The sequence below is a fragment of the Trichosurus vulpecula genome, chromosome 2 (genome assembly GCF_011100635.1).
Source record: "Trichosurus vulpecula isolate mTriVul1 chromosome 2, mTriVul1.pri, whole genome shotgun sequence".
NCBI classification, from domain to species: Eukaryota; Metazoa; Chordata; class Mammalia; order Diprotodontia; family Phalangeridae; genus Trichosurus; species Trichosurus vulpecula.
Window position 1 is genome coordinate 14,486,189 of NC_050574.1, and position 25,882 is coordinate 14,512,070.

The 25,882-nt window shown below is 39.9% G+C and overlaps 1 protein-coding gene across 1 annotated transcript in view; it reads left to right on the plus strand.

Moving 5' to 3' along the window:
* The window catches only part of LOC118836267 (vomeronasal type-2 receptor 26-like), a 46,448-nt gene that overhangs the window by 10,464 nt on the left and 10,102 nt on the right, over positions 1-25,882 (plus strand). The window contains exons 2-5 of the mRNA XM_036743599.1: positions 7,202-7,493; positions 10,728-11,531; positions 14,167-14,394; positions 25,298-25,421. Coding sequence (XP_036599494.1) covers positions 7,202-7,493; positions 10,728-11,531; positions 14,167-14,394; positions 25,298-25,421 — 1,448 coding nt within the window. The remainder of the gene's footprint in view (positions 1-7,201; positions 7,494-10,727; positions 11,532-14,166; positions 14,395-25,297; positions 25,422-25,882) is intronic.

Sequence of the window (25,882 nt, forward strand, 5' to 3'; positions counted from 1 at the left end):
AGGAGGAAATATTGTAAGGAACTAGAAAGAAACAAGTTGAGTATTGTGGAAACACAATCAGGATTACACAAGATCTAGCAGCTTCTACGTTAAGGGATCAGAGGGCTTGTGATATGATATTCCAGAGGTCAAAGGAGCTAGGATTAAAACCAAGAATCACCTACCCAGAAAAATTGAGTATAATACTTCAGGACAAAATATGGATTTTCAATGAAATAGAGGACTTCCAAGCATTCTTGATGAAGTGACCACTGAAGTTGAACTATGTACATTCCTACATGGAAAGATGATATTTGTAACCCATGAGACCTTTCTCGGTATTAGGGTAGTTGTAGGGAGTATACATACATACATACATACATACATACATACATATATGTATATATAGAGAGGGCACAGGGTGAGTTCAATATGAAAGGATATCTAAAAAAATAAAATTAAGGGATGATAGAGGAATATATTGGGAGAAGGAGAGAGGGAGAGATAAAATAGGGTAAATAACCTCACATAAAAGTGGCAAGAAAAAGCTATTATAATGGAAGGGAAGAGGGGATCAGTAAAAAGGAATGAGTGAACCTTGTTCTCATCAAATTTGGCATGAGGTGGAAATACCATACCATTCACTTGGCTATTTTGCCATATAGGAAAGTAGGGAGGGAGGGGATAAGAGGAGGGGGATGATAGAAGGAAGGGCAGATTGGGGGAGGAGGTAGTCAAAAGCAAATAATTTTGAAAAGGAACAGGGTCAAAGGAGAAAACTGAATAAAGGGGGGCAGGATAGGATGGAAGGAAATACAGTTAGTCTTTTACAACGTGACTCTTATAGAAGTGTCATTTTTTTAGTGATACATGTGTAATCTATATTGAATTGCTTGTCTTCTCAAGGAGGGTGAGTGGGGAAGGAAGAAGGGAGAGAATTTGTAATTCAAAGTTCTAAAAAGAAATTAAAAATGTTTTTACATGTAACTGGGAAATAAGATATACGGACAATGGGGTATTGAAATCTATCATGCCCTACAAGAAAGTAAGGGGGGGAAGTGGGATGATAGAATGGAGGTTAGACTCCTCATTTCTTATAGCACAACAGTATTTCATTACATTCATATACCTCAACTTGTTTAGCCACTCTCCAATTGATGGGCATCCCCTTGATTTCCAATAGTTTGCCACCACAAAAAGAGCTGCTATAAATATTTTTGAACACATGGTTCTTTTTGAAAATAATGTAAGAGGCAATAAGAATATATGCCATCTTGGGGTTGGAGGCGTAAAGATGGGGAGAAAATTTGCAACTCAAAATCTTGTGGAAATGAATGTTGAAAATAAAAAAATAAATTAAAAAAAAGGAACAAAAAGAACTGTGGGGAGGATTCTCTCTCCACTGCCACCAGAAGCTCCAATACACCAACAGTCCTCCTCACCCCAGGACAACCATCCAGGACTGTGATCCAGATCCAAGCAGAGACAAAGCAAGAGAATCCTGCCTGAGTGCCAGCAAAGAGATCCCTGCAATCTCCATCTGATCCATGGCTGCTGCAGCTGCTGCTGCCACTGCTCCTGCCATTTCCACCACCACACCTGCCACCCTGGGGCTGTGGCTGGACTGTGTTCCTCTCTCACCCAAGTCCAATAGACTTTTCCCACTGATCTTCCATGTTTTTTTGGTGTTTGTGGGCTGAGAAGTCCAGAAACCAGCACAACCACCAATGATTCAGTCTCCCAAAGCCTACTCCAGCTCTGTCTGTGCTGGCATGGCCCACACTGGGGTATGCTCCTCTTCCAGTCTGGTGCAATAGACCTTTCCTGTTGAACTTCCAGATTGTCTTGGGCTGAATTTGTTTCACTCTCTCATTTTCGGTGTTCTGAAGCTCTAGACAGCATGCAATCTGATATAGGTTCTACATATACCTTCACACTAAACATATTTTCACAATAGTGAAATTGTAAAGAAGAACTGTAACCAATGGAATGAACCACTAGAAAGAAGAAAAAAACAGAAACAAAACCAAAAACAAATGAACAAAAAGACAGCAAATAGTTTCTTTCGATCTGCATTCAGACTATGTAATTCTTTCTCTGGAGGTGAATTGCTTTTTCCATCATGAGGCTTTTGGAGTTGTCTTAGAATCTTGTGTTGCTGAGAAGAGCCAAGTCTATCAAAATTAGTCATCATAGATATTGTGTGTCAGTAATCTTGTATAATGTTCTCCTGGTTCTGCTCCCCTCACTCAGCATCAGATCATGTAAGTCTTTCCAGGTTATTATGAAGTCTGTTTGCTCCTCATGTCTTGTAGCACAGTAGTATTGCGTTACATTCATATACCACAACTTGTTTAGCCATTCCTTAATTGAAGGCCATCCCCTTGATTTCCAATAATTTGCCACCCCCAGAAAAGCTGCTATAAATATTTTTGAACACATGGTTCTTTTCCCCACTTGTATGATTTCCTTGGAATAGAGCATTAGAAGTGGTATTGTTGGGTTAAAGGGTATGCACATTTTTATAGCCCTTTGGGAAAAAGTTCCAAATTCCTCTCCAGAAAGGTTGGATCAGTTTATAACTCCAACAACAATGCAATAGTCTTCTAATTTTCCCAATCCTTTCCAGCATTTATGATTTTCCTGTTTTCTCAAGTTAGCCAATCTGACAGGGGAGATGTGGGACCTAAGAGTTGTTTTGTTTTGTGTTTCTTGAATCGATAGCGATTTAGAGCATTTTTTTCATATGACTATACATATTTTTAATTTCTTCCTTTAAAAACTTCCTGTTCATATCCTTTGACTGTTTATCAATTGGGTAATGACACGTATTCTTATAAATTTGACTCAGTTCTCTGTATATTTTAAAAATGAAGCTTTTGTCTGACACTGGTTGTAGAAATTATTTCCCAATTTTCTGCTTCCCTCCTAGCGTTGTTTGCATTAGCTTTGTTTGTACAAAAAACTTTCAATTTACTATAATCAAAATTATCCATTTTGAATTTCCTAATGCTCTATATCTCTTGTTTGGTCACAAATTCTTCCCTTCTCCATAAATCTGAGAGGTAAACCTTTCCTTGCTCTCCCAGATTGCTTATAGGATCAGCCTTTATACCTAAATTGTAAAGCCATTTTTACTTTATTTTGGAATATGATGTGAGATATTGGTCTATGCCTAGTTTCTGCCATATTAATCTCCAGTTTTCCCAGCAGTTTCTGTCAAATAGTGAGTTTTTATCCCAGAAGCTGGGGTCTTTGGATTTATCAAAGAGTAGATTGCTATAGTCATTGACTACTGTCTCTTATGTATCTAGTCTTTCCACTGATCCACCACTCTATTTCTTAGCCAGTGTCAAGTAGTTTTAATGACTGATGCTTCATAATACAGTTCAAGATCTGGTATGGCTAGGCCACCTTCCCTAGCATTTATTTTCATTAATTCCTTTGATATTCTGGACCTTTGGTTCTTCCAGGTGTATTTTGCTATTATTTTTTCTAGCTCTATAAATTTTTTTTTGTGGTTTAATTGGTATGGCACTAAACAAGTAAATTAATTTAGATAAAATTGTCATTTTTATTGTATTAGCTTGGCTAAACCATGAACAACTGCTTTTTTTCAATTATTGAGATCTGACTTTGTGTGAAAAGTGTTTTGTAATTGTGTTCATATAGTTCCTGGGTTTGTTTTGGCATGTAGACTCCTGTCTCTTGCTCTTGGCCTCACATTTATTCTTACAAGTAATATTTTTCATGTTTCTTCTGACATTTTACTTTCTGTTGCTATTCTTTGGCCTACCAAGAAATAAACTTCTCTTGATATTTCATATCTAAGGTATTGATATTTATAATGGAAAAATTATATTTCCTCTAAAAACTTTTAGTTCTTATAGATCCTGATATTTAACAGACTTTTTAATTATTGAGAAGTTTTGTTTTTGTTCTGGTTAACTTTCAATGAATTACTCATTTTTGGTTATTGTACACATCCATATTAAAAAAGATCTGTATTACATTTACAAGGGTATATACATTAATGTTTTGAGACAGTACACGAGTGATAGATGCAGACCAATAGTGTGAATATTCAATAAAATTCTGGATTGGTAGCACAGAAGACTTATGTTCAAATAACACTTCTAAAACTGGTTGGTATTTAGCAATTCACTGAGCATCAGGGAACTCCTTAAAACTATAAGTCCTAGGGAGTTCATGAGCCATGTTAGTGGAGGAGGTTCCCACAGTAATTAAACCTCAAACCCTTGACCCAGATATCTCCTAACTTTCATGAGTTCTTGTCCTCTATCTTTTAATAGAAGACTGTCCAGGCACTTTTTCTTTGATACCAGGTGTAGCCAGAATGGACTTTGTTTTCTTTGAATGACTCAGCTTGCCTCGTTGAGCTTCCCTGAACGCTGGGGCTTGCTCTTCCGGGGCAGGACCAGAGCTTCCTGTGTGATGAGTCGTGGCGCTGGCTGAGGGGAGGTGTGTTAACATGGTCTACGCTGGGGGAGGGGCCAAGTCAAGAACCAATCGGCCCTGGTCGTTCAGGCGGCGCTTGATGATGTCAAAAACTCTATAAGAGGGGAGAGGACAGCTTGAAGATCCTCCTTTCCTTTTCTGGTTGGAGCCAGAGACGCCTACAGCCGAAGCTGAGCTGCCGGTAGCAGAGCTGACTAGAGGCTAGTGGGTAATCTTCTTACCGTAGAGGGGAAGCATGTATATGATTTTGCCTTATACCATCTCGCTTCTCTGTGGCCTCCTAGTTACTCTTGTGAGGCGGACTTATTGGGCCTGGAAGCTTTTGATGAAAATATCAAAATGGGGACACTGGTTTGTGGGATTGTTACTGTGGAGTGTAAATACATGCTTTAGTTCTCCTGCCTTCTGCCTAGAGAATTCCTTATATCCTGCGGTTCCGGACCTTTTAGGCACATATGAGATTCTCTTTGAAATCATAAATTCTGCCTTCCTAATATACCAGGGAATACAGAGAATAGCAAGGCAAAATCATTCCTTGTGAAGTCTAGTAACTAGGTCATACTTCCTACCTCAGTGTTGTCTTTAATGCGTTCCTGACTTGTGGGGATGCCTGAGGGAACCAAGATAAAGTCTTTGGACATGAAAGTTCTTTTTAGCAAGGGGCTGCTCCCTTGAAGGGGCAAAGATTCAGGTTCTCCTCTGGGGAAGTGCCTTGGTCAGTAGGATCATGGAGTGGGGAGGAAAAGGGGGGTGGGGCTCAATTCATTGCCACAATTATATATGTTTAGTTACAGACATGTCCTAATATTCTGGAACCTCATGAAAAGAGAATCTTTCTGGATTTGAGTTCTTAGAGGTACAACTTGTGCTTAGATTAGAATGAACCTATTAGGTTTTTGTGTGACAAAGGCTTGATAGGTATAGAACTTGTGGTACTTGACGCAATTGTGCTGTTGTGAAACCCTGGAATGCCCCAGGGGCATGCAGTATGAACCAGACTGAATGTTGGTGATGAAAATACATCTACATTGGAAAATCAATATACGGTGCAAGAAGGGCAGGATGAATTGCCTGTCATTGGCTTTCTCAGAGACTATAAAACTTGCTATATGTTTGGTTCAGAGAATTGTGGATTGTGATGCCTTATTCAGAAAACCTTGGTATCTCTCTACTGCTTCATGAAACATAGATATTAAGGGATGAGGTTAGTGCCTTCCCACAATGATGTCATCTAATTCATTAAATGTCTTGAATATAACCCTTATAATGTCCTTGCCCCTTCCCTTGGTGGCCCACTAGAACTCTGGGCCTCATCCCTGTAAAAAAGTACCTTTCTGCTTTTCTCTTTTCTAGTTGCATTTAAGAATGCATAGGGCATTTCTCTGCCCTCTCTCTGGGGCTGAAAAGACAGGAAGACTTGATGAGAGAGAGAGAAAGCAAAATGGGTGGAGACCAAGAGTTTTCTTTTGAAAAAACTATATAAAGTTTGGCCAGGACTGAGTAGGGCAGTTTCAACGGTAATCTCTCTGTTATGACAGGTAAGAAGTAAGAAGCACCCTGTACAAACTAGAGGCCTACTGTCATAACGTCCAGCAGAAGTACAGAGCAAACACTAGCTAGAAGAAGGATCAATTGAGGGTATCAAGGAAAAAAACTGGGCAATGATTCAGCAATGGGTTCTGAGAGAACAGTACAAGAAACAGTGACGGTGTGTTAGACGCAAAACCAAGAAATTCAGGCTTCACAGCACAACAATAGGTCCTTGCCTTACAGGGCTCAGTGCGCTTGCTCTCTCCAGTCGGGTCTTTTCCTCCTTAAAGACTCAGCCATTGTTAGAATTTCTGCTAAAGGATAAAACCTCCAAAGGCACTTCGTGGAATGAATCAGGCTCTCATGAGATAGGAAGAGATACATTTGCAATGGCTCAGCTTCCCCTGGGAGGATTTCCTTTAAGGGGTAAAAGTGGCCTCTTGAGAGAAGACACTGAGCCAGAGGTACATCTTCCTTCCTTGAACTACTAGTGCTAGGAATGTGGCTTTTATCATAGTCTGACTGAATATAGGTTTATTGATGTGTACATCTCCTATATGAGACTCTAAGACCAAGGATAGGGAACCATTCTTATTTACACAGTGCATTTCACATATTAACTGGTCCGTATACATATTTTTAACGAAATGACTGAATGATTCAGTTTAGGGAGTTAGTCAACAATTATGTATTAAGTGCTTACTGCATACCAGACACTCTGCTAAGTATTGGAGATACAAAGAAAGGTAAAAATTCAGCCCATGCACTTAAGCAGCTGATATTTTAAAGGGGGAGACAGCATTGAAACACCTATGTAAATCCAGATCATATACATTGTTATTGGAGATAATCTCAGAGGAAAGCCACTGAGGGAATTTTCAAGTCCTCTTACAGAAAGAAAAATTTGACCTGAATCATGAAAGAGGGCAAAGAGGTCAGGAGGCAGAGGTGAGCAGGGAGAGTATTCCAGGTATGCACACTGGTTAGGAATTCTAGAGAATTTCCTCCTTCATCACCCATACTCCAAATTTCAGACAGATCAACATTACAGGGGTTCAGGTCATATGAAAATTTGGTGTTAAAATCCACAGACCAAGCTGCTTTCTCCTGGCCCCTGTGACCTGACCTTAGTATGGATGGATCTGTCTCTTTCAAGCCTATAGGCTCACTAGGATTTGTTACTAGTTTCTGATCTTCTCTACACTCTCTGCAGGTGGCTACACAAAAATTACCAGCAGGTCCTTGCCCTGATGTTTGCTGTGGAGGAGATCAACAGAAACCCCTGGCTGCTCCCTAATACTTCTCTGGGTTTTCATGTCTACAACACCTACCATAGTGATGTCAGGACCTTGGAGAGCTCTCTGAGGTGGCTTTCAGGACAGGGCACCAGCACCCCAAATTATAGTTGCAAGAGACAGGACAAGTCCATGGCTGTTATTGGAGGAGCCACATCTTCTATTTCTGTCCAGATGGGGACCCTTCTGGAGCTCTACAGAATACCACAGGTAAGGAGTCTTGAATCTGCCATCTCTTACCCCTTTCTTTGAAATGAAATGACTTGTCCAGCATTACATGAGAAAGAATGGAAAAAGGACAGAAGTTTTATTAAGTGCCTACTACATGCCACATGGTGTGCTAAGGTCTTTACAAATATGCTATCATTTGACCCTCAGAACCACCCTGGGAGGTAGGTGCTATCATTAATCTTTTTACAATGCAATAAATTGTAGCAGTGAGAAGTTAGGTGAGTTGCTCAGGGTCACATAGCCAGTTCCTGACTGAGGCAAGATTTGAACTTGTGTCTTCCTGCCTCCAGGTCCAACACTCTCCAAACTATTTAAACTTGAATGCCACACAGCAATTAAGTATTCAGGCAGGATTTGCACTAAGGCCTATCCTACTCCAAGTCCAACACTCTGTGATAGAGCAACTAAAATGGATTTCATACCTCTATAGAGTCCATCATCACCATGACTGCCAGTACCACAGTTCCTATTCCAGATCATAGTCATGTCACTGGATCTCAGGAGTTAATACAGCCAAGAAAATTCCTCATCTGATGTCCAACTCTCTGATGGTATTTGTTCCAAATCAGTCAGGCTTCAAGCTGGGCATTGTCTTTCCACTTGAACTCTGCTGCCCTGTTGTGACTGTGGTAAACTGCTTAACCTGTACCAAACTCAGAGTCAACCCCAAATCATATATGTAGGGAAATCAAGTGACTTGCCCAGGGTCACACAGGTAGTAACTAACTGTGGCTAGGTTTGAATCCAAGTCAGACACTTTATCCACTGTGCCACCTACATGCCACATAGGTGGTAAGATTTGAGTCAAGATTTTAACAGAGTGCTTTCTGACTCCAAATCCAGCACCATATATGAGTCTGTGGGTAAAATGAGTATCATACCTCAATAGGGCTTGGAAGACATCAGCATGACAGGCAGTGCCCTCCTACCCTTCCTACTGCAGATCTTAGTGTCACTGTTGTTCAGGAGTTATTGCCAAGAAAATTCTTCATCTGGTGGCTAAATTTCTGGCATTAGTTTCAATTCAATCAGGCTTTTTGCCAAGACTTGTCTTTCCACCTGAGCTCTGCTGCCATGTCCTCAGAAACATTATCTTTGCCTCCATACCATAACATCATGAGATAAGGGAAAAGACTGCAGTCTTTTCCCAGAACAGATTGTAGTTGTTTACTTATTAGACCTGAAAGAGACTTCAGAAAAAATATAACCAGATTTTTTAATTTTAAAGACAAAAAAACTGAGATTCAAAGAAGTTAAATGACCTATATGAGTGATTGCTTACAGTGTTAGAGCTTGGGTTATTCATTGCTCTTTATTAACTCTTGGGGGAATGCTTGAATCAACTATTCTCATTGTATGACCTTACTAAATGTTTATTTCTAAAAGCTAGTTAATATACTTTACTACTTTATGTTAACTGCTATTCCATATGGTGATACACATGCTAATGATGGGGTGCTTGTGCTTGGATCTTAATTCTAACAGCCTCTGCTTGGGTACCTGTGCCTGAACCCCAGTTCTAAAACACATTCTAGCCCTAGCAGTTTCTCTCTAGCTAAAGGGCAGTGTGCCCCAGCTTATCTCTACTCCTTTATCAGTAAGCAGCTGTGCCTATCTCTGATTCCCAGATGCTGATAATTGACTGTACATTGAGTCATAACCATATTTACTATTTACTGACCTTTCTAATATGTATCCTAGACATATTATCTTGTCTAACAAGACATTAGATGAGAAGCTACATAGAGATTGCTTGTTAGCCATAACAGCTAGTTAACTTAGTGATGTTTCACAGTCAAAACCACACCCCCTAGTAGCCACCCCCGGGCTATTTCCCAATGAACTCTGGGTAATATGCCTGCACAGTGTATACTAAAAGTGCATGTTCCTTTAAGAACTGACCACCCCTTAACCACTCCCTAATCCCACTCCAAAACACCTAATTGACATATTTCATCCCTAAATCTCTTATAAAAGCTCTCTCTGCACCCCTGAAAGGTTGCAGGTTCCCTAAGAACTCTTGCCTGCTGTAAAGCATAATAAATCTTTGCCACTTTGACTTAAAGAATTCTCGGGTCCATGAATTCATCCCAGGTGACCTTGCCCTGGGAACTTTGGTTTGGGATTCCTACGTCCCTGGGTTTCTTTTCTCCCTCAACACTAGGACCTGAAGAGGGATAGCATTACAAAGACATAGCTGTCTTCTAGAGGTGAGCCCTAGAAGTATGCAGTTGGTCTGTGGGAAATGGGCCTTCCAATGTGAATGAGGGCTGGGAGAGTGAGCCCAAGGCCTGGACAATAGATTGGCTACATGACTTTGGGTAAATGACTTAAATTCTCAGAGATCTAGCTTATTCTAAATATACATGTTGCAGAAAAGGTTCCAACCTGCATTGGTAGAAGGACCTTCCTTACCCAAATGATTAAAGAGGTCTCTATTCCTAAATATCTATCTATCTATCTATCTATCTATCTATCTATCTCTATCTATCTATCTATAATTTCAAAATGAGTCATCAATGTTTCAAACATAACTGAAATAATTATTTCAATTATTATTAAAATAATAATGAGCAATCAAATAAAGCTTTGAGTATGGAAAGCAATTTCAAAATATTTTATTTGATCCATAAAATAACCCTGGGAACTGGGTGCTAATATTATGCCCATTTTTTTTCAGTTGAGGCAGACAGTGGTCAAGTGACTTGCCCAACTGTCTGACACTAGATTTGAACTTAGATATTCCTGATCCTAGGAATACTGTTTGATTCACTGTGACACCTAGCTGCCACTTATATGTGGTCCTATGTCTATTCACCAGGCAGTTTGGCCTTGACAACACCCTCCTTAAAGAATTCCACTTTTTAACCACCACCATTAACAATACATGGTAATAATGTATCAGTTTTACCCTGGAAATTTTTGGGGCCAGGAGAAATCCTGAACTACTTGGGAAAGAAGTAGGGGAGGGTTCAGGTCAGTGAAGCACTTAAAATGAATAGCATCAGAGTATTCTGCCTTCTAGCCATTGTCTTTCAGCTGATCTAATCTTGGGGTGACTAGATTTTCACGTACTATTGCCACCTAAAGCAGCCCATTCTATTTTTTCCCTAATGAATTTAGGTAGATTGGATAATACATTGAGATTTGTTGCTATACCCCAGTATCACTTTCAGGATAGTCCAATGAGACCCATCTTTCTTTTCCTTCCAGATTTCCTATGGTCCATTTGATCCTTCTCTAAGTGACAAGATCCAATTTCCTTCCCTCTACCAGATGGCCCCTCAGGACTCATCCCTGCACCTGGGAATTGTCCAGCTGCTGCTACATTTTGGGTGGACTTGGGTGGGGCTGGTTGTCACAGATGACATGAGAGGTGAGAAGTTCTTCTGGGACATGGGAGAAGAAATGAGAAGGAACAAAGCCTGTGTGGCATTTACAGAGAAGATCCCCATCAGTGAAAGATGTCATACTGAATCCCAGGTGTATTTCATGCCCAGAATTAGTGAATCATCAGTCATGGTGATCATTATCCATGGTGATACAGACTCACTGATGATTCTGAGGTATTCTCAGCCACCTATATATGGAATTTGGAAGGTCTGGATTATCACATCACACTGGGATGTAACCATGAGACCATATGGTCTTGATGGTTATGCTTTTCATGGATCACTCATATTTTCACAACAGACAAGTGAAATTCCTGGTTTCAAAGACTTTCTCAGGACAGTCACCCCAACCAAATATCCAGGAGACATTTTCCTTAAGAGTTTTTGGGTCTCAGCATTTGAATGTCCAGATGAGCCAAACAAACTGGAGAAAGAAGACTGTTCACTGAATGCTTCCTTGGAGATGCTGCCTTTGCACTATTTTGATATGACCATGTCTAGCCTCAGTTACTTCCTCTACAATGCTGTGTATGCTGTGGTCTGGGCTCTCCATGGAATGCTCCATGCCAGATCAGAAATGGGATCTTTGAGAGATGAAGGGGACCTGGTGCCTCAGCCCTGGCAGGTAACATCCCCTATTCCTGAGGTGATGTCCATTGGTATCCCCAGGCTCGCAAGAGGAGATTCTTGGTTTGCTACTTTTCTTGGCATTGGTGTTACTCTTACTTTTACTTGGCATGCCTCTGGGCCACAGATGGACATTTCTTGTTTTATGTGATTTTCCTAGTTTGGTTTCCTTTGGATGCCTTAAGAGTTTGTACACTAATAGCATTATTTATACACCATGATACTGAGAACTTAACCATAACTTCAAAGGATTGTTTTGGGTCTTTTCTTCCTGAAGGGCTGAGTCTTCCCTTCAGAAATACAAGAAAGACTTTCTCAAGCATGGTGCCTAGGAGAGTACTTTGAATCTAATGTAGAATGTATGTCAAATTCGTTCTTCAGAAACAGTGACCAAACCTTTACTTGCAAATTGCTCCCTTTATAACATACTACTTCCATTCCCTTGAGCTAATTCTCCCTTTTTCTCATCCTATGTGATTTAGAAAGGGTCCTTATAGAGAAACCATTTTCAGTGCCAATCCCTAATGGACATAAAATGCAGGCTTCCAAGATATCATTCATCTTTATGAGAAATGATGGTAGCCTCAGCATTAATTACATGGAGAACTAGGGTCCTTATTTTAGAAGATGTGTTGTTAACCTGGGCTCTAACATTATACACCAACCCCCAAAGGGTCCATAGACAATTTTCAGAAAGTCCATGAATTTGAATACTAAAAATTTAAATTTTTGTTTTCACCAACTTCTTAATGAATTTTATAATTTTCCATTAGTAATTAAAAAGAAAGAAACATGCTTCTAAGAAGAGATCTATAGGCTTCACCATTCTGTAAAAATATGAAATAATATTAAGAAACCATTTTTTTCCTAGAATACCATTCACTTCTCTAGTCAAAATCTGAAGACTCCTTACAGCTTGTTGTGACTCAATTAAAAACATATTTATTGTAACTTTCATTTTCTGAAAATTTTAACGATAATTTAAAAATAACAACTGTATTCCAAAATCCTTTCCTAATAAAACATTATCTCTATAGAAAAAGAAATCATAATTAATCAAGACAACAAGAAACATCTACCACATCTGACAATTTATGTCTCATTTCATCCCATTAGTCCACCACTACCCTGACAAGAGTATGCTAATTTTTACCATCAGTCCTCTGAAACCAAGACTGATCATTGCACTGATAAACATTCTAATATAATTCAATGTTGTTCTCCTTTAAAATGACATTTTCTCTTTTTCTTCTCCCAATATTTCAGTCTGGAAACCATGAACCATGGTCAAATCTGTTCTGACATGATTCTTTGATATGGTGTGTCAATTTTCTCCCTTGATGGCCCTGCTCACTGTCCCTGTAGCTTTCTAAATTGAAGTGCTCTTGGTATAGTAAGGGTTTACTAGGTGACTGAGTACATAGAACACTTGGCTTGGAATCAGGAAGACTTATTTTCATGAGTTCAATCCCAGCCTCAAACACTTGCTAGCCATGTGAGCCTGGGCAAGTCATTTAGTCCTGTTTACTTCAGCTCCTCATCTATAAAGAAATGTGATGGTGAAAGAAAAGGCAAACCACTCCAGCACCTTTGCCAAGAAAGTCCCTTTGGGTCAGAAAGAGTTGCACATGACTGAAATGGCTGAAGAACAGAAAAGCCATAAAGACTTCATGTGTGGGAACAGTAACCAACTATATATCTGCCATCCAGTCTAGCTAAGCATGCAGGATCTCATATGCAGGAGACCAATGAGTACAATTCTGCTTTTGGCCACAGCAGCTTTTGATGATTGTGTTCTCAGGCAAGGGGTGGTGATCATCTCTGTCAGTGTGAAGAAATATTAGTGGAATAAATGGCACTCAGGAACTTTTGGTCCCTGTTTGAACTTTTGGTTCTCCATGCCTTATCCTCATTGTGAGTTGAATGAGCTCAGGGGTGCACACTGCTCACAGGAGTGAGAACCAGGATTGTCTGACACTAATTGATATGGGTGTGAGTCCTGAAGAATAGGAGTGATCAGGGACTTAGAATGAGAAAGGTTCAAAGAGATTCCCCTTTCCCCATTTACCTGGGCACCTTTGGTGTCACCAAATGAACGGATGATTGAATTATTCCTGCTGGGATGTGATTTAATTTAATTTTTAAAATACTAGAAGTAATAGTAGTAGTAGTAGTAGTAGTAGTAGCAACAGCAGCAGCAGCAGTATTAGAAGTAGCTAACATTTACATAGCACTCTAAGGTTTGCAAAATACTTTACTTTTATATGGGCTACCTCATCGTACTCCCAAGCAAGCATTTAATATGTTCAAGGCAGAGCGAGAGGGTTGGTAGCAGTTGCATTCACCATCAGTCTTTGAGTTTCTTCATTATCTAAATCCTAGAAAAAAGCAGGACTTTTAAAATTTTAATTCTAACACAATAAAACTACCCTCAGGCCTTTAGACTTCCACACTTGCAATGATTCTTTCTGCAGAGGATGTGCTTAGAAAAGGTTTGTCGTATGAGTGAATGAATGATTGAGTGAATGGATAAATGAATATGCTTGTAGGCTTCCTTCCTGGACCATTGGTGTTGGTCATGTTTTTCCCTTCCTGTAGACGTGTGAGAGTAACTCCATTCTCTCCCCATCTAGCTTCACTCATCTCTGCAGAATATTTCCTTTAACAACACTGCTGGGGACCAAGTGGTTTTGAATGAGGAAAAGAATCCCGTGGCTAAATATGATATCATGAATTTTGGAGTGCTGTCTAATGGTGATGAAGTTCTCATGAAAGTGGGCCAGTTTGTCCCACAGTCTCTACTTGGTCAAGATTTCACCATTCATGAGAAGGAGCTGTATCAACAAAGAGTTGATCTGAAGGTCTGTACAAAAATTAAATGCCATTTGATGTTTCCATCCACTTTACTCCCATTTAGATTGCCATTGATTCATTCAACCCAACTTACTCCAACCCCAGCTGCTGATCTCTTTGTTTATCTCTTTTTTAAATATAGCAAATGCTGGGAAGACAAAGGAACAAATTAATACTATCATTATTATTTTAATTGAAAATGAACCAAGTACAAAGGTAAATAAGATGGATATTTGGCAATTAGCATAAGTCCAAAGGGCACAATAGCAACAAAAAATTGAGGCAGCCTTAGGGAAGAGGATAGAGAGCAGGCACAGGCATCAGAAAATTATGGATTCAATTTCAGCCTTTGACATTGACTGGCTCTGACACTCAGGGCAACTCACTTAACTTCTCAGTGCTCCAGACAACTCTAAGTCTGCTGATCTCTATGGCCTGAAGGAAGTTTCTTCACTAGGATTTCCTATAATAATAACATCACAGATTTCATCCCCCCATTTTCCCCTTCCTCAATTTGCACAATATTGCTTCTATACAAAGATTAGTGCATTCTCTTTAAAGAGGAGGAAGAGGATTAATACACAGTCTTAATCACATGAAATTGTGGAGACAACATGCAATCATTTACATACAAGATACATAAAGGATAAAATGGAGGTAATTATAGTGAGAAGGCCTGAGCATGAAGGAATCTATATAGAATTAAGCAATGGTTGAATTTTTTTCCCTTAAATTTGCTGAATGTCCCTGGAAATTGCCATGAGGTTAGTTATTCATTAGGTTACAGGTTTGATTATTTTCACTGCATTGAACTATGGACGCAGGTATTTTTTTTTGCCAGTTTTGAGAGTTTTTATTTTTAGTTTACAACACTCAGTTCTACATAATTTTGAGTTCCAGGTTTTCTTCCCCTCCTCTGCTCCTCCCTCCCCCAGATGGCATGGAATGCAATATATTTTCTATGTATAAAACTCTAGTCAAGTTGTGAAGAAGAGCTATGACCAATGGAATGAATCATGAGTAAGAGGAAACAGAACAAAAAAAAAACCCAAAAACAAAAACAAAAGAGAAAAAAAAGGGAAAAAAGGCGAGCATAAAGTGTGCCTCAATCTGCATTCAGACTCCACAGTTCCCTCTCTGGATGTAGACAGCATTCTCCATCGTGAGTCCCCTGGAGTTGTCCCTGAACCTTGCATTGCCGAGAAGAGCAAAGTCCATCAGGGTTAGTCGTCACAGAATCCATGTATCTGTGGTTGTGTGCAATGTTTGCCTGGCTCTGCTCCACTCACTCAGCATTATATCGTGTAGGTTTCTCCAGGTCACCATGAAGTCCCTATCATCCCCACCTCCCACAGCACAATAGTATTCCACCACCTTCACACACCACAACTTGTTCAGCCATTCCCCAACTGATGGGCATCCGCTTGATTTCCAACTCCCTGCTACCACAGAAAGAGCTGCTATGAATATCCTTGTACACATGGGTCCCCTTCCCGCTCGTGTGATCTCCTTGGGATACAACCATAGAAGTGGTATTGCTGGGTCAAAGGGTATGAGCATTTTTATAGCCCTTTGGGCATAGCTCCAAACTGCTCCCCAGAATGACTGGATCAGTTCACGACTTCACCAGCAATGTAACAATCTTCCAATTTTCCCACGTCCTCTCCAGCATTTATCATTTTCCTGTTTTGTCATTTTAGCCAATCTGACAGGAGAGATGTGATACCTAAGAGTTGTTTTGATTTGAAGCAGGTATTTCTTTCACCTCTTGGAAGCCTTCTAGCTGGACTGTCCTCTGCTCTTAATGGAGGCTAGGAGCACACTCAATAAACCATTTTGTTGGCCTTATCATGCTCCTAACTTACTAAGCTTGAAGTCTATTAAAATTACAGTACCTTACATTTCTATGGTGTTTCAAGATTTGGAAACTACCCAGCCACCCCAAACAATAACCCTTTGAGGTAGTTAGTATATTTTGTGGGTGAGGAAATCAGGATTGTGATAATTGACCAAATGATTTATTCATCACCACATAGATAATAAACATGAGGCAGGACTTGAACTCAGACATCCTAAAAATAAATCCAGTGCTTGCACTCTCTTTATTATATGCTGAATCTCAAATTTTTTTCAGCTCAATATTTGTGATGGATACCATGTTTCACCCAAGTTGCACTTACAGAGTTGAATTTTTTTATCTGAATATAAGATTTTATTTTTTGACAGTTGTTTAGTATTTAGTATTTAATTTTCCTTCATTAACAATGTAAACAACAATTTTCAACATTTGTTTGTAAAACTTTGAGTTCCAAATTCTCTTCCTTCTTCCCCCTCATTGAGAAGTCAAGTAATTTCACATAGATTACATATATGTAGTTATGCAAAACATATCTGTAATAGTCATGTTGTGAAAGAAAACAGATAAAAAACACAAGCATAATAAAGTGAAAAAAGTTGCTCCAATTTGTATTCACATACCATCAGTTCTTTCTCTAGGTATGGATAGCATTTTTCATCCTAAGTCCTTCAGAGTTGTCATGGATCACTGTATTGCTGTGAATAGCTAAGACATTCACAGATGATCATCCTACAATATTGCTGTTATTTTGTACCCATTACATTTGACTTTACATCTACACATGCAAGTCATTCTAGATTTTCTAAGAGCATCCTGCTCATCATTGGTACAATAGTATTCCATCACAATTACATACCACAACTTATTTAGCCATTCCATGATTGATGTGAATCCCTTCAATTTCCAATTCTTTACTTCTAGAAAAGAGCTGCTATAAATATACACATACACACACATATATGTATTTTACGTGTAAGTCCTTTTTCTTTTTGTTATATGTTTTGATCTTCGTTGTCACCAACGTGAGATTCTACAGTCTGAGTTTTTCCACTGTTTGCTTACTTTCCCAACCAATTATTTGGCTTTTTAACTCTTTGTTAAGGTAGGACTTGGCTTACAGAATGGACAGTGCACTATTCCAAGCCTCAGGGGTTTTGTGCAACTGTTTCCAGAGATACTTCTGGGGACCTGTAAGTTTTCAGTTCTTCCAGGGAGGTATGATCTAAGGAGAGGTGTTTATTCTTTTCCTGGCTTGTGCTCTGTTCTGTGAGTGACCACAACCATTCTTTTCTGCCCTGGAAATATGAGGAAGGTTCCCTTTCCAATGCTGCCACAAGCTCTGCTATGCCAGTTCTCCTTCTCGACCCAGGATTGTGTGTCGGTAAGCAAAATGGGCTTTGTTTTCTTTGAGTAACTCAGTTTATTTCACTAAGCCTTACTAGGTGCTCGGCCCTTGGGGCCCAAGGTAGGGCTAATTCCAGGGAGGGCCTAGTTTGCATGTCTGGGACAGCAGAGGCTTTTAGACCACGTGGGTTTAAGTCCGCCTCTTTGTGACGATTCATGGGGCTGGCTAAGGGGAGGTGTTAACTCCAGAGCCATGTCCTATTGGGTGTTAACTTAATCTACATGGATATCAACCTCCCAGGGTCCTAAGGGGAGGGGCCAACTCAAGAACCAATCAGCTCTGGTCATTCAGGCGATGCTTGATGATGTCAAAAACTCTATAAGGGGAGAGAAGACAGCTTATAGATCCCTTTTTCAGTTGGAGCAGCTGTGGTGGCAAGCGTGACTCTGGGCCAGCCCTTGTTCTGAACCTAGATGTTGGTAACTATGAATTGTATTGGGTCTGTCTGTTGATATTTGTAATTTGCTTGTATTTTGTTCTGAAGTTCATGGTGCTGGTTTTTTCCCCTGAACTAAATGAATGTTCTGAAGTTCAGGGTGCTGGTCTCTTCCCCTGAAGTAAGTGAATGAATCTGTATTTGGTCTGTCTGTTGATGCTTGTAATTTGTTTGTATTTATTCTGAAGTTCAGGGTGCTGGCTTTTTCCCCTGAACTAACTGAATGCTGTCTGTATGCTCCCCTGAACTAACTGAATGCTGTCTGTATGCTGGATTAAAGTAAGCTTGTCAACTCCTTCACCTTGCTTTCCTTGGTTAAACAGATCAAAAGAACCTGTGCTTTTCCGGCGCGCCGGCAGCTTCCTGGGTGCTGGCTGTGGGTGGATCTTACACCCCCACAGAAGCTGCTAGCTGTATTGTTAAAACAGACTGCCACCCAGGATTGTCACCCGGATCCATGTATAGACAAAACAAGAGAGTCCTGCCTCATTGCCAGCAAAGAGACCCCTGTAATTTCCTTCTGACCAGTTGTTCAATCCTCTTATTATCTGTGGGCTTAGAGCTCTGGAAAAAAGCTGCCACTACCATTGCTGCCACCACCACCACAGTTCCTGCCAATTCAGTCACTCCCAAGACCTGCTCCTGGTTTGCTGGGGTCAGGGCTGTTGAGGCCAGGGCTAAACTGTGCTTCTCTCTCAGCCCGGTACCTTTCCTGCTGACCTTCCAGGTTGTCTTGGGCTTACTCATTCACAGTTCATCGAACAATATTGCTGTTACTGTGTAAAACATTATTTTGTTTCTATTCACTTCACTGTTCACATAAACTTTTCCTGGATTTTTTAAAATATCATCCTGCTTGTGATTTCTTACATCACAATAATCTTCCATTACAATCATTATCATTATGGTTAATATTTCTAGTGTAATATTGAATAATAGTGGTGATAATCAGCATCTTTGCTTCTCACTTCATGTTATTTGGAAGGCTTCTAATTTTTCCCCAGTACTGGTGATGCTTAGTGATGGTTTTGGACAGATACTACTTACCATTTTAAGGAAAGCTCAATTAACTCCTATGCTCTATTTCATTAAATATTCTTCTCCCCACAAACATGATACTCAGTTTTGCAGGATAGATGATTGTTGCTTGTCATCCTAACTCCCTTACCATCCAGAATATCCTATTCCAAGCTTTCCATTCCTCTAATGTGGAAGATGCTAATTCTGTTGTGATACTGACTGTGGCTCCACAATATTGTAATTATTTCTTTCTGGCAGCTTGCAATATTTTCTCCTTGATCTGGAAGCTCTGGAATTTTGCTATACTATTCCTGGGAGTTTTCTTTTGGGATCTCTTTCTTGAGATGATAAATTGACTTTTTCACTTACTACTTTACCCTTTGTTTGTAAAGGTAGTTTTTCTTTCTTCTTTTTAAGACTTTATTTAGTATTTTATTTTTCCCCAGTAACATGTAAAACCAATTTTAAACATTCAGTTTTAGGGTAGTTGAAGGGAATATGTATATACATATATATATATATATTATATATATGTATGGACAGAAGGACAGAAGGCACAGGGTGAGTTGAATATTAAGGGATGATATCTTACAAAATAAAATTAAAGGATGAGAGAGGAATATATTGAGAGAATTAGAAAAGGAGACATAGAATGGGGTAAATTATCTCACATAAAATTGGCAAGAAAAAGCAGTTATAGTGGAAGGGAAGAGGGGGCAGGTGAAAGGGATTTCACTTAAAGAGGAATAACACACTCAACTGGGTATCTTACCCTACAGGAAAGTAGGGGGGAAGGGGATAAGAGGAGGGGTATGATATAAGGGAGGGCAGATTGGGAGAGGAGGTAGTCAAAAGCAAACACTTTTGAAAAGGAACAGAGTCAAGGGAGAAAATTAAACAAAGGGGGACAGGATAGGATGGAGGGAAATATAGTTAGTCTTTTACAACATGAGTATTATGGAAGTGTTTTGCATAACGATACATGTGTGATCTAAGTTGAATTGCTTGCCTTCTCAAGGAGGGTGTATGGGGAGGGAAGAAGGGAGAATATTTGGAACTCAAAGTTCTAAAAACAAATGTTCAAAAAAAAAGGTCATTTTTACATGCAACTGGGAAATAAGGTATACAGGCAATGGGGCATAGATATCTATCTTGCCCTATAAGAAAGTAAAGGGAAAAGGAATAAGGTGGGGAGAGAGTGGGGTGACAGAAGGGAGGGTAGACTTGGGGAAGGGGCAATCAGAATATATGTCATCTTGGGGTGTGGGGAGGGTAGAAATGGGGAGAAAATTTGTAACTCAAAATCATGTGGAAATCAATGTTGAAAATTAAAAATATTAAATAATAAAAAATAAATTAAAAAAGAAGAAAATAGACATAGAATACTTTCACAGGAATGTAAACAGATTAACTTCAATAAGTCATTTATGATTTTCCTTTCCTGTTTACCTTTGTATGCTTCTCTTATATTTGAAAGTCAAATTTTCTATTTACCTCTTGTGTTTTTTCAAGTACGCTTGAAAGTTCTCTATTTCATTGAATATCCATTTTTTCCCATGAAGGATTATACTCAGTTTTGCCAGGTAGGTGATTCTTGGTTTTAATCCTAGCTCTTTTGCCTTTGGATTATTATTGTCCCCACCCTCTGATCCTTTAAAGTAGAAGCTGCTAAGTTTTGTATTATCCTGACCGGGGCTCCATGATAATTGGATTGTTTCTTTTTGACTGCTTTCAGTACTTTCGTCTTGACCTGGGAACTCTGTACTTTGGTTATAATATTCCTGGGAGTTTTCAGTTTGGGATATCTTTCAGGAGGTGATTGGTGGATTCTTTCAATTTATATTCTTTCTGGTTTCTGGTTCTAGAATACCAGGGCAAGTTTCCTTGATAATTTTTTGAAAGATGATGGTTAGGCTCTTTTTGATCATGTTTTTCAGGTGGTCTAATAATTTTTAAAATATCTCTCCTGGATCTGTTTTCCAGGTAAGTATTTTTTGAATGACATATTTCATTCTATTTTTTGATTCATTTGGTTTTGTTTCATTATTTCTCAATTTCTCACAAAGTCAATAGTTTACATTTGCTTCTAATTTTCAATGAATTATTTTCTTCAGTTAGCTTTAGGACCTCTGTTTCCATTTGGCCAATTCAGATTTTTAAGGCACTATTCTCCTCATTGGCTTTTTGGACTTCTTTTGCCATTTGGGTTAGTCTGTTTTTTAAGGTGTTATTTTCTTCAGCATTTTTTTTGTGTGTCTTCTTTACCAAGGAGTTGACTCATTTTTCATGATTTTCTTCAATTTCCTGTTTTTCTTCACAATTTTTCCTCTACTTCTCTTACTTGATTTCAAAATCCTTTTTCAGCTATTCCATGTCCTGAGACCAATTCATATTTTTCTTGGAGGCTTTGGGTGCAGCATCTTTTCTTCTGAATTTGTATTTTGATCTTCCTTGTCTCCAAAGTAACTTTCAATAGTCAGAGTTTAAATCTTTCTTAAGAAGGGCTCTGCTTCCAGGGTAGAGGGCACACTGTCCCAAGTTTCTGGGGGTTTGGGCAGGAGTTTTCAGAGATACTTCTAAGGACTTGTAAGTTTTCAGTTCGTCCATGGTGTTATGATCTAAGGAGAGCTATTTACTACTGGCCTGTGTTTTGCTCTGTGAGTGACTACAAGCACTTTTTTCTGCCCTGGAACTGTGAGGAGGGTCCCCCTTCTACTGCTGCCACAATCTCTGTTATGTTAGTCTTCCTCCTCACCCTGGGACTGACACCCAGGACTGAGTCTGGGCAAAGCAACAGAATCCTACCGTGCTAGCAAAAAGACTCTATCTCCTTCTGACCAGTTGTTCGATCCCTTTACCTTCTGCTGGCTGAGAGCTCTGGAAGCAGCCACTGGCACTGCCACTGCTGCTGCTGCTGATTCAGTCACTCCCACTGCCTGCTCCTGTTTTGCTGTGGCAGAGTTGTGCTGGCACAGCCTGTACTGGACTAAGCTCCACTCTTACCCAGGTGAGAGGGGGTCTTTCCTGCTGGCTGACCTTCTAAGTTGTCTTTGGTGTCTGTGGGCCTAGAGGTCTGGAAACTGCCACTGCTGTGAGTGATTCAATTGCTCTGAGGCCTGCTCTGGGTTTGCTGGGGCCTGGTCTCTGCTGGATTGGCCTGCCCCACTCTCTTGCCCTAGTGTAACAGACTTTTCTTGTCCCACTTTCATGTTGTCTTAGGCTGAAAATTTGTTTCAATCTGCCTTTATGTGGGTTCTGCTGCTCTAAAATTTTAGAGGCACTTTTAAAAGGTATTTGGAGGGGTTTGGAGGAGAGCTTAGCTGAGTCCCTGCCTTTACTCCACTATCTTGGCTCTGCCTGCTAAGGGTAGGTTTTCTTCACAATCTATTCAAATGTAATGTCTAGTCTCTTTTTTTGTTAAGACATGGGTTTCAGATAGTCCAAATATTCTTAAATTATCATTCCTTAATCTGTTTTCCAATGCGGTTGTTTTTCTAATAATATAGTTAAAATTTTCTTTTTTTCGTTCTTTTGACTTTTTTATTATTTCTTGATGTCTCATGGAGTCAGTCTTCCATTTGCCCAATTTTAATTTTTTGTCACCTTTTGTACCTTTTGTTCCATTTTTTGAACTCTGGTTTTTAAGGAGTCCTTATGAGTGAATTTTTGTGCCTCACTTTTCTGTTTTATAAGGTGTCAATCTTCAGTATTTTTATTGCCTCTTATTGAGCTGTTGACTCTTTTCTTAATACTCTTGCATCACTGTCATTTATTTTCTCCATTATTCTTTTACCTCTGTAATTTGGTTTTTCATCTCCATTTTAGCGCCATCTTGTGGCATTCTATACAATTCAAGTATTTCTTTGAGTTTTTACTTTGAGCTGTTTTTGACATTATCTTCTTCCAAGTTTGTGCCTTGATCTTCTCTATCACTTTAGTATCTTTTAACAGTCAGATCCTTTTTGTTGTTTGCTCATAATCTAAGCCTGTTTCTTGAATTTATGTTAAGATTGGAGTAGGCTTCTCAGGTGGAACAACCACCCCAAATTTTATGTTTTTCATGCTGTTGTTTTCAGAGTTAGTTCTGGAGGTCTACAAGTTTTCAGTGCTTCCAAAGTGGTGTGATCCAATGAAAGGCATGTTCACTGTTCTCCTGGTTTATGTTCTGCTGTTTACTATGGAAGGGACCTTGTTCCACCGAGGACAGAAGTTCTCTCCTCATGGCTAGGGAACTGTGACCAAGTGCCCTGTTTTCCTGCAGCCACAACCTCTAATGCTTTTTTTTTCTGCCTTGGAACGATTCCTTCTCTTTTGTGAGATACAACAAGAACTCTTCTCCATTTCAAACCTCATTTTTAAGGAATAATTTTCTTTAGTGAGCTTTTGGACCTCCTATTCCATTTGGACAATTATGCTTTTTAAGGTATTCTTCTCCTCGCTGGCTTTTTGGACCTATTTTGCCATTTGGGTTAGTCTATTTCAAAGGTGTTATTTTCTTCAGAATTTTCTTGGGTGTCCTTTAGTAAGCTGTTGACTCATTTATCATGATTTTCTTGCATTGCTCTCATTTCTCTTCCCAATTTTTCCTCTACTTCTCTTACTTAATTTTGAAAATCCTTTTTGAGCTCTTGCATGGCCTGAGGACATTTCATACTTTTCTCGGAGACTTTGGATGTAGGACCTTAGACTTCATTGTCTTCCTCTGGTTGTATGTTTCGATCTTCCTCGTTACCCAGGATGGAAGAAAACAGCATTTCACCAAGAAAGAAACCTTCTATTGTCTTATTTTTTGCTTGTTTTCCCAGTCAGTTGCTTGACTTTTGAACTCTTTGTTAAGTGGAAGGTGTACTGCCCCCAGCTTCAGAGGTTTGGTGCAGCTGTTTTCAGAAATATATCTAGGAGCTTATAAATTTTCAGTTCTTCCAAAGTGGTATGATCAAAGGAAAGGCGTTTACACCTCTCCTATCCTGTGCTCTGGTATGTGAGCAACCACAAGCACTCTTTTCTGCCTCGGAACTTTGAGGAGAAATCCCTCTGAAGTTGCCACAAGCTCTGCCACACCAGTGCTCCTCCTCACCCCACCTACCACCTAGGACTGTGACCTAGATCAACTGCTCAATTTCCCCACAGTCTGTAAGCTAAGAGCTCCAGAAGCAGCCACTGCTGTAGCAGTAGCTACTGCTGTCCTGGAGCTGGGGCTAGATCATGCTCCTCTCTCACCCAGGTGAGAGTCCTTTCCCACTGACCTTTGAAGCTGTCTTTGGCATTTATGGGTTGAGAAGTCTGTAAAGAGCCATAGTTGCCAGTAATTCAGTGCCCTGAGGCCTGCTTCAGTCCTGTCTCTGCCACCACAGCCCACACTGGGCTGCATTTCACTCTGAGCCTGGTGCTTCCTGTCAGCCTTCCAGATTGTCTTGGGCTGGAAATCCGTTTCCCTCTGTCATTTTGTGACTTGTGCTCCATTTTAAAACTCTTACAGGAGCCCCTACATGTGTAGCCATGTGTGCTAGTGCTCTTCATTACCCTGGAACTGTGACCCAGAACTTCATATGAGCCACTGCACCCAATATCACAAAAGACTCTCCTCTTATCTTTTTCTGAACTGTTGTCTGAGGCCTATACCATCTGTGAGATGAGAGTTCCTGTAGCCACTGATGCCACTGTTGTAGCTGCCTCCAAGGCCCACTGCTGGTATTGCCAAAGAATGCACTGTACTCTTGGCTGGCCACCACCCCAGCACCACAGGAACCTCTTCTGTTGAGTTCCCATGCTGTCTTGGGTTGGAAAGATGTCTCACACCCACCTTTTGTGGACTCTGCTGCTCTAGAATTTGATCTGAGGCATTATTTTAAAGTTCTTTGGAGGAAAATGTTGGTGCTAATCAAACATATTATCTCCTATAACTTTGGCTCCTCAATAAATATTTGTTAGTGGAGTACTATGTGAATTTCCCTGTGCTAGGTGCCGAGGATATAACTTTAAAAAGCATCTGTGTCATAAATGACTGTTTTCTATAATGACCATCTGCCTGAGAGCCACTGTGGCTTCAGAAAGGGCCAAGGAACAGGCAATATCAAGAATCACTTTTACCACTCTGAACCAATATCGTTAACTCTCATGTAGCTGTAAATTTTCCATGCGGCAAGAGCACAGCCAGGCCCTGAAGTATGTTGTTCCCTTATTACTTTCTAGACCCTCCAGGCTGTGTGCTCTGAGAACTGTGGATCTGGATTTAGGAAAATTGCCCAGGAGGGACAGCCTGTCTGCTGCTTTGACTGTGCCCAGTGCCCAGAGGGAGAGATTTCTGATCAGAGGGGTAAGTGATCATAATGCTCCACTTACCAACTTCAGAGACTGGAAGAATTGTAATGTCCTCAATAAAATGAGGGAGAGTCATGAGAGTAGTGGATTTTGGTGTGATGTGGAACATCTGGGTTGCTCTGATTTACATGTCTGTTACTATTAGTGACATGGAGAAATTTTTCTCATCTGTTAATAGTTTTGATTTCTTCCTCTGTGAACTGGTTGTTCACATTCTTAACCACTGATCCATTGCAGTGAGGTCTCCTTTTTCTACCAGCTCCTCCTCAATTACTAACAGACATGCTGTAAGTTCCCAAATTGCCCCGAATGGAGGGCCCTGTATCTCCCCATAAATATGGGGTGTTCTTTTTGATACCAAAGAAAGAGACCAAAGATTTCCAGGTTGATTATGGGTAGTAAATTAATCAAACATTATGAATACTTACAAAACAGGGACAATCTTCATTCTGCAGT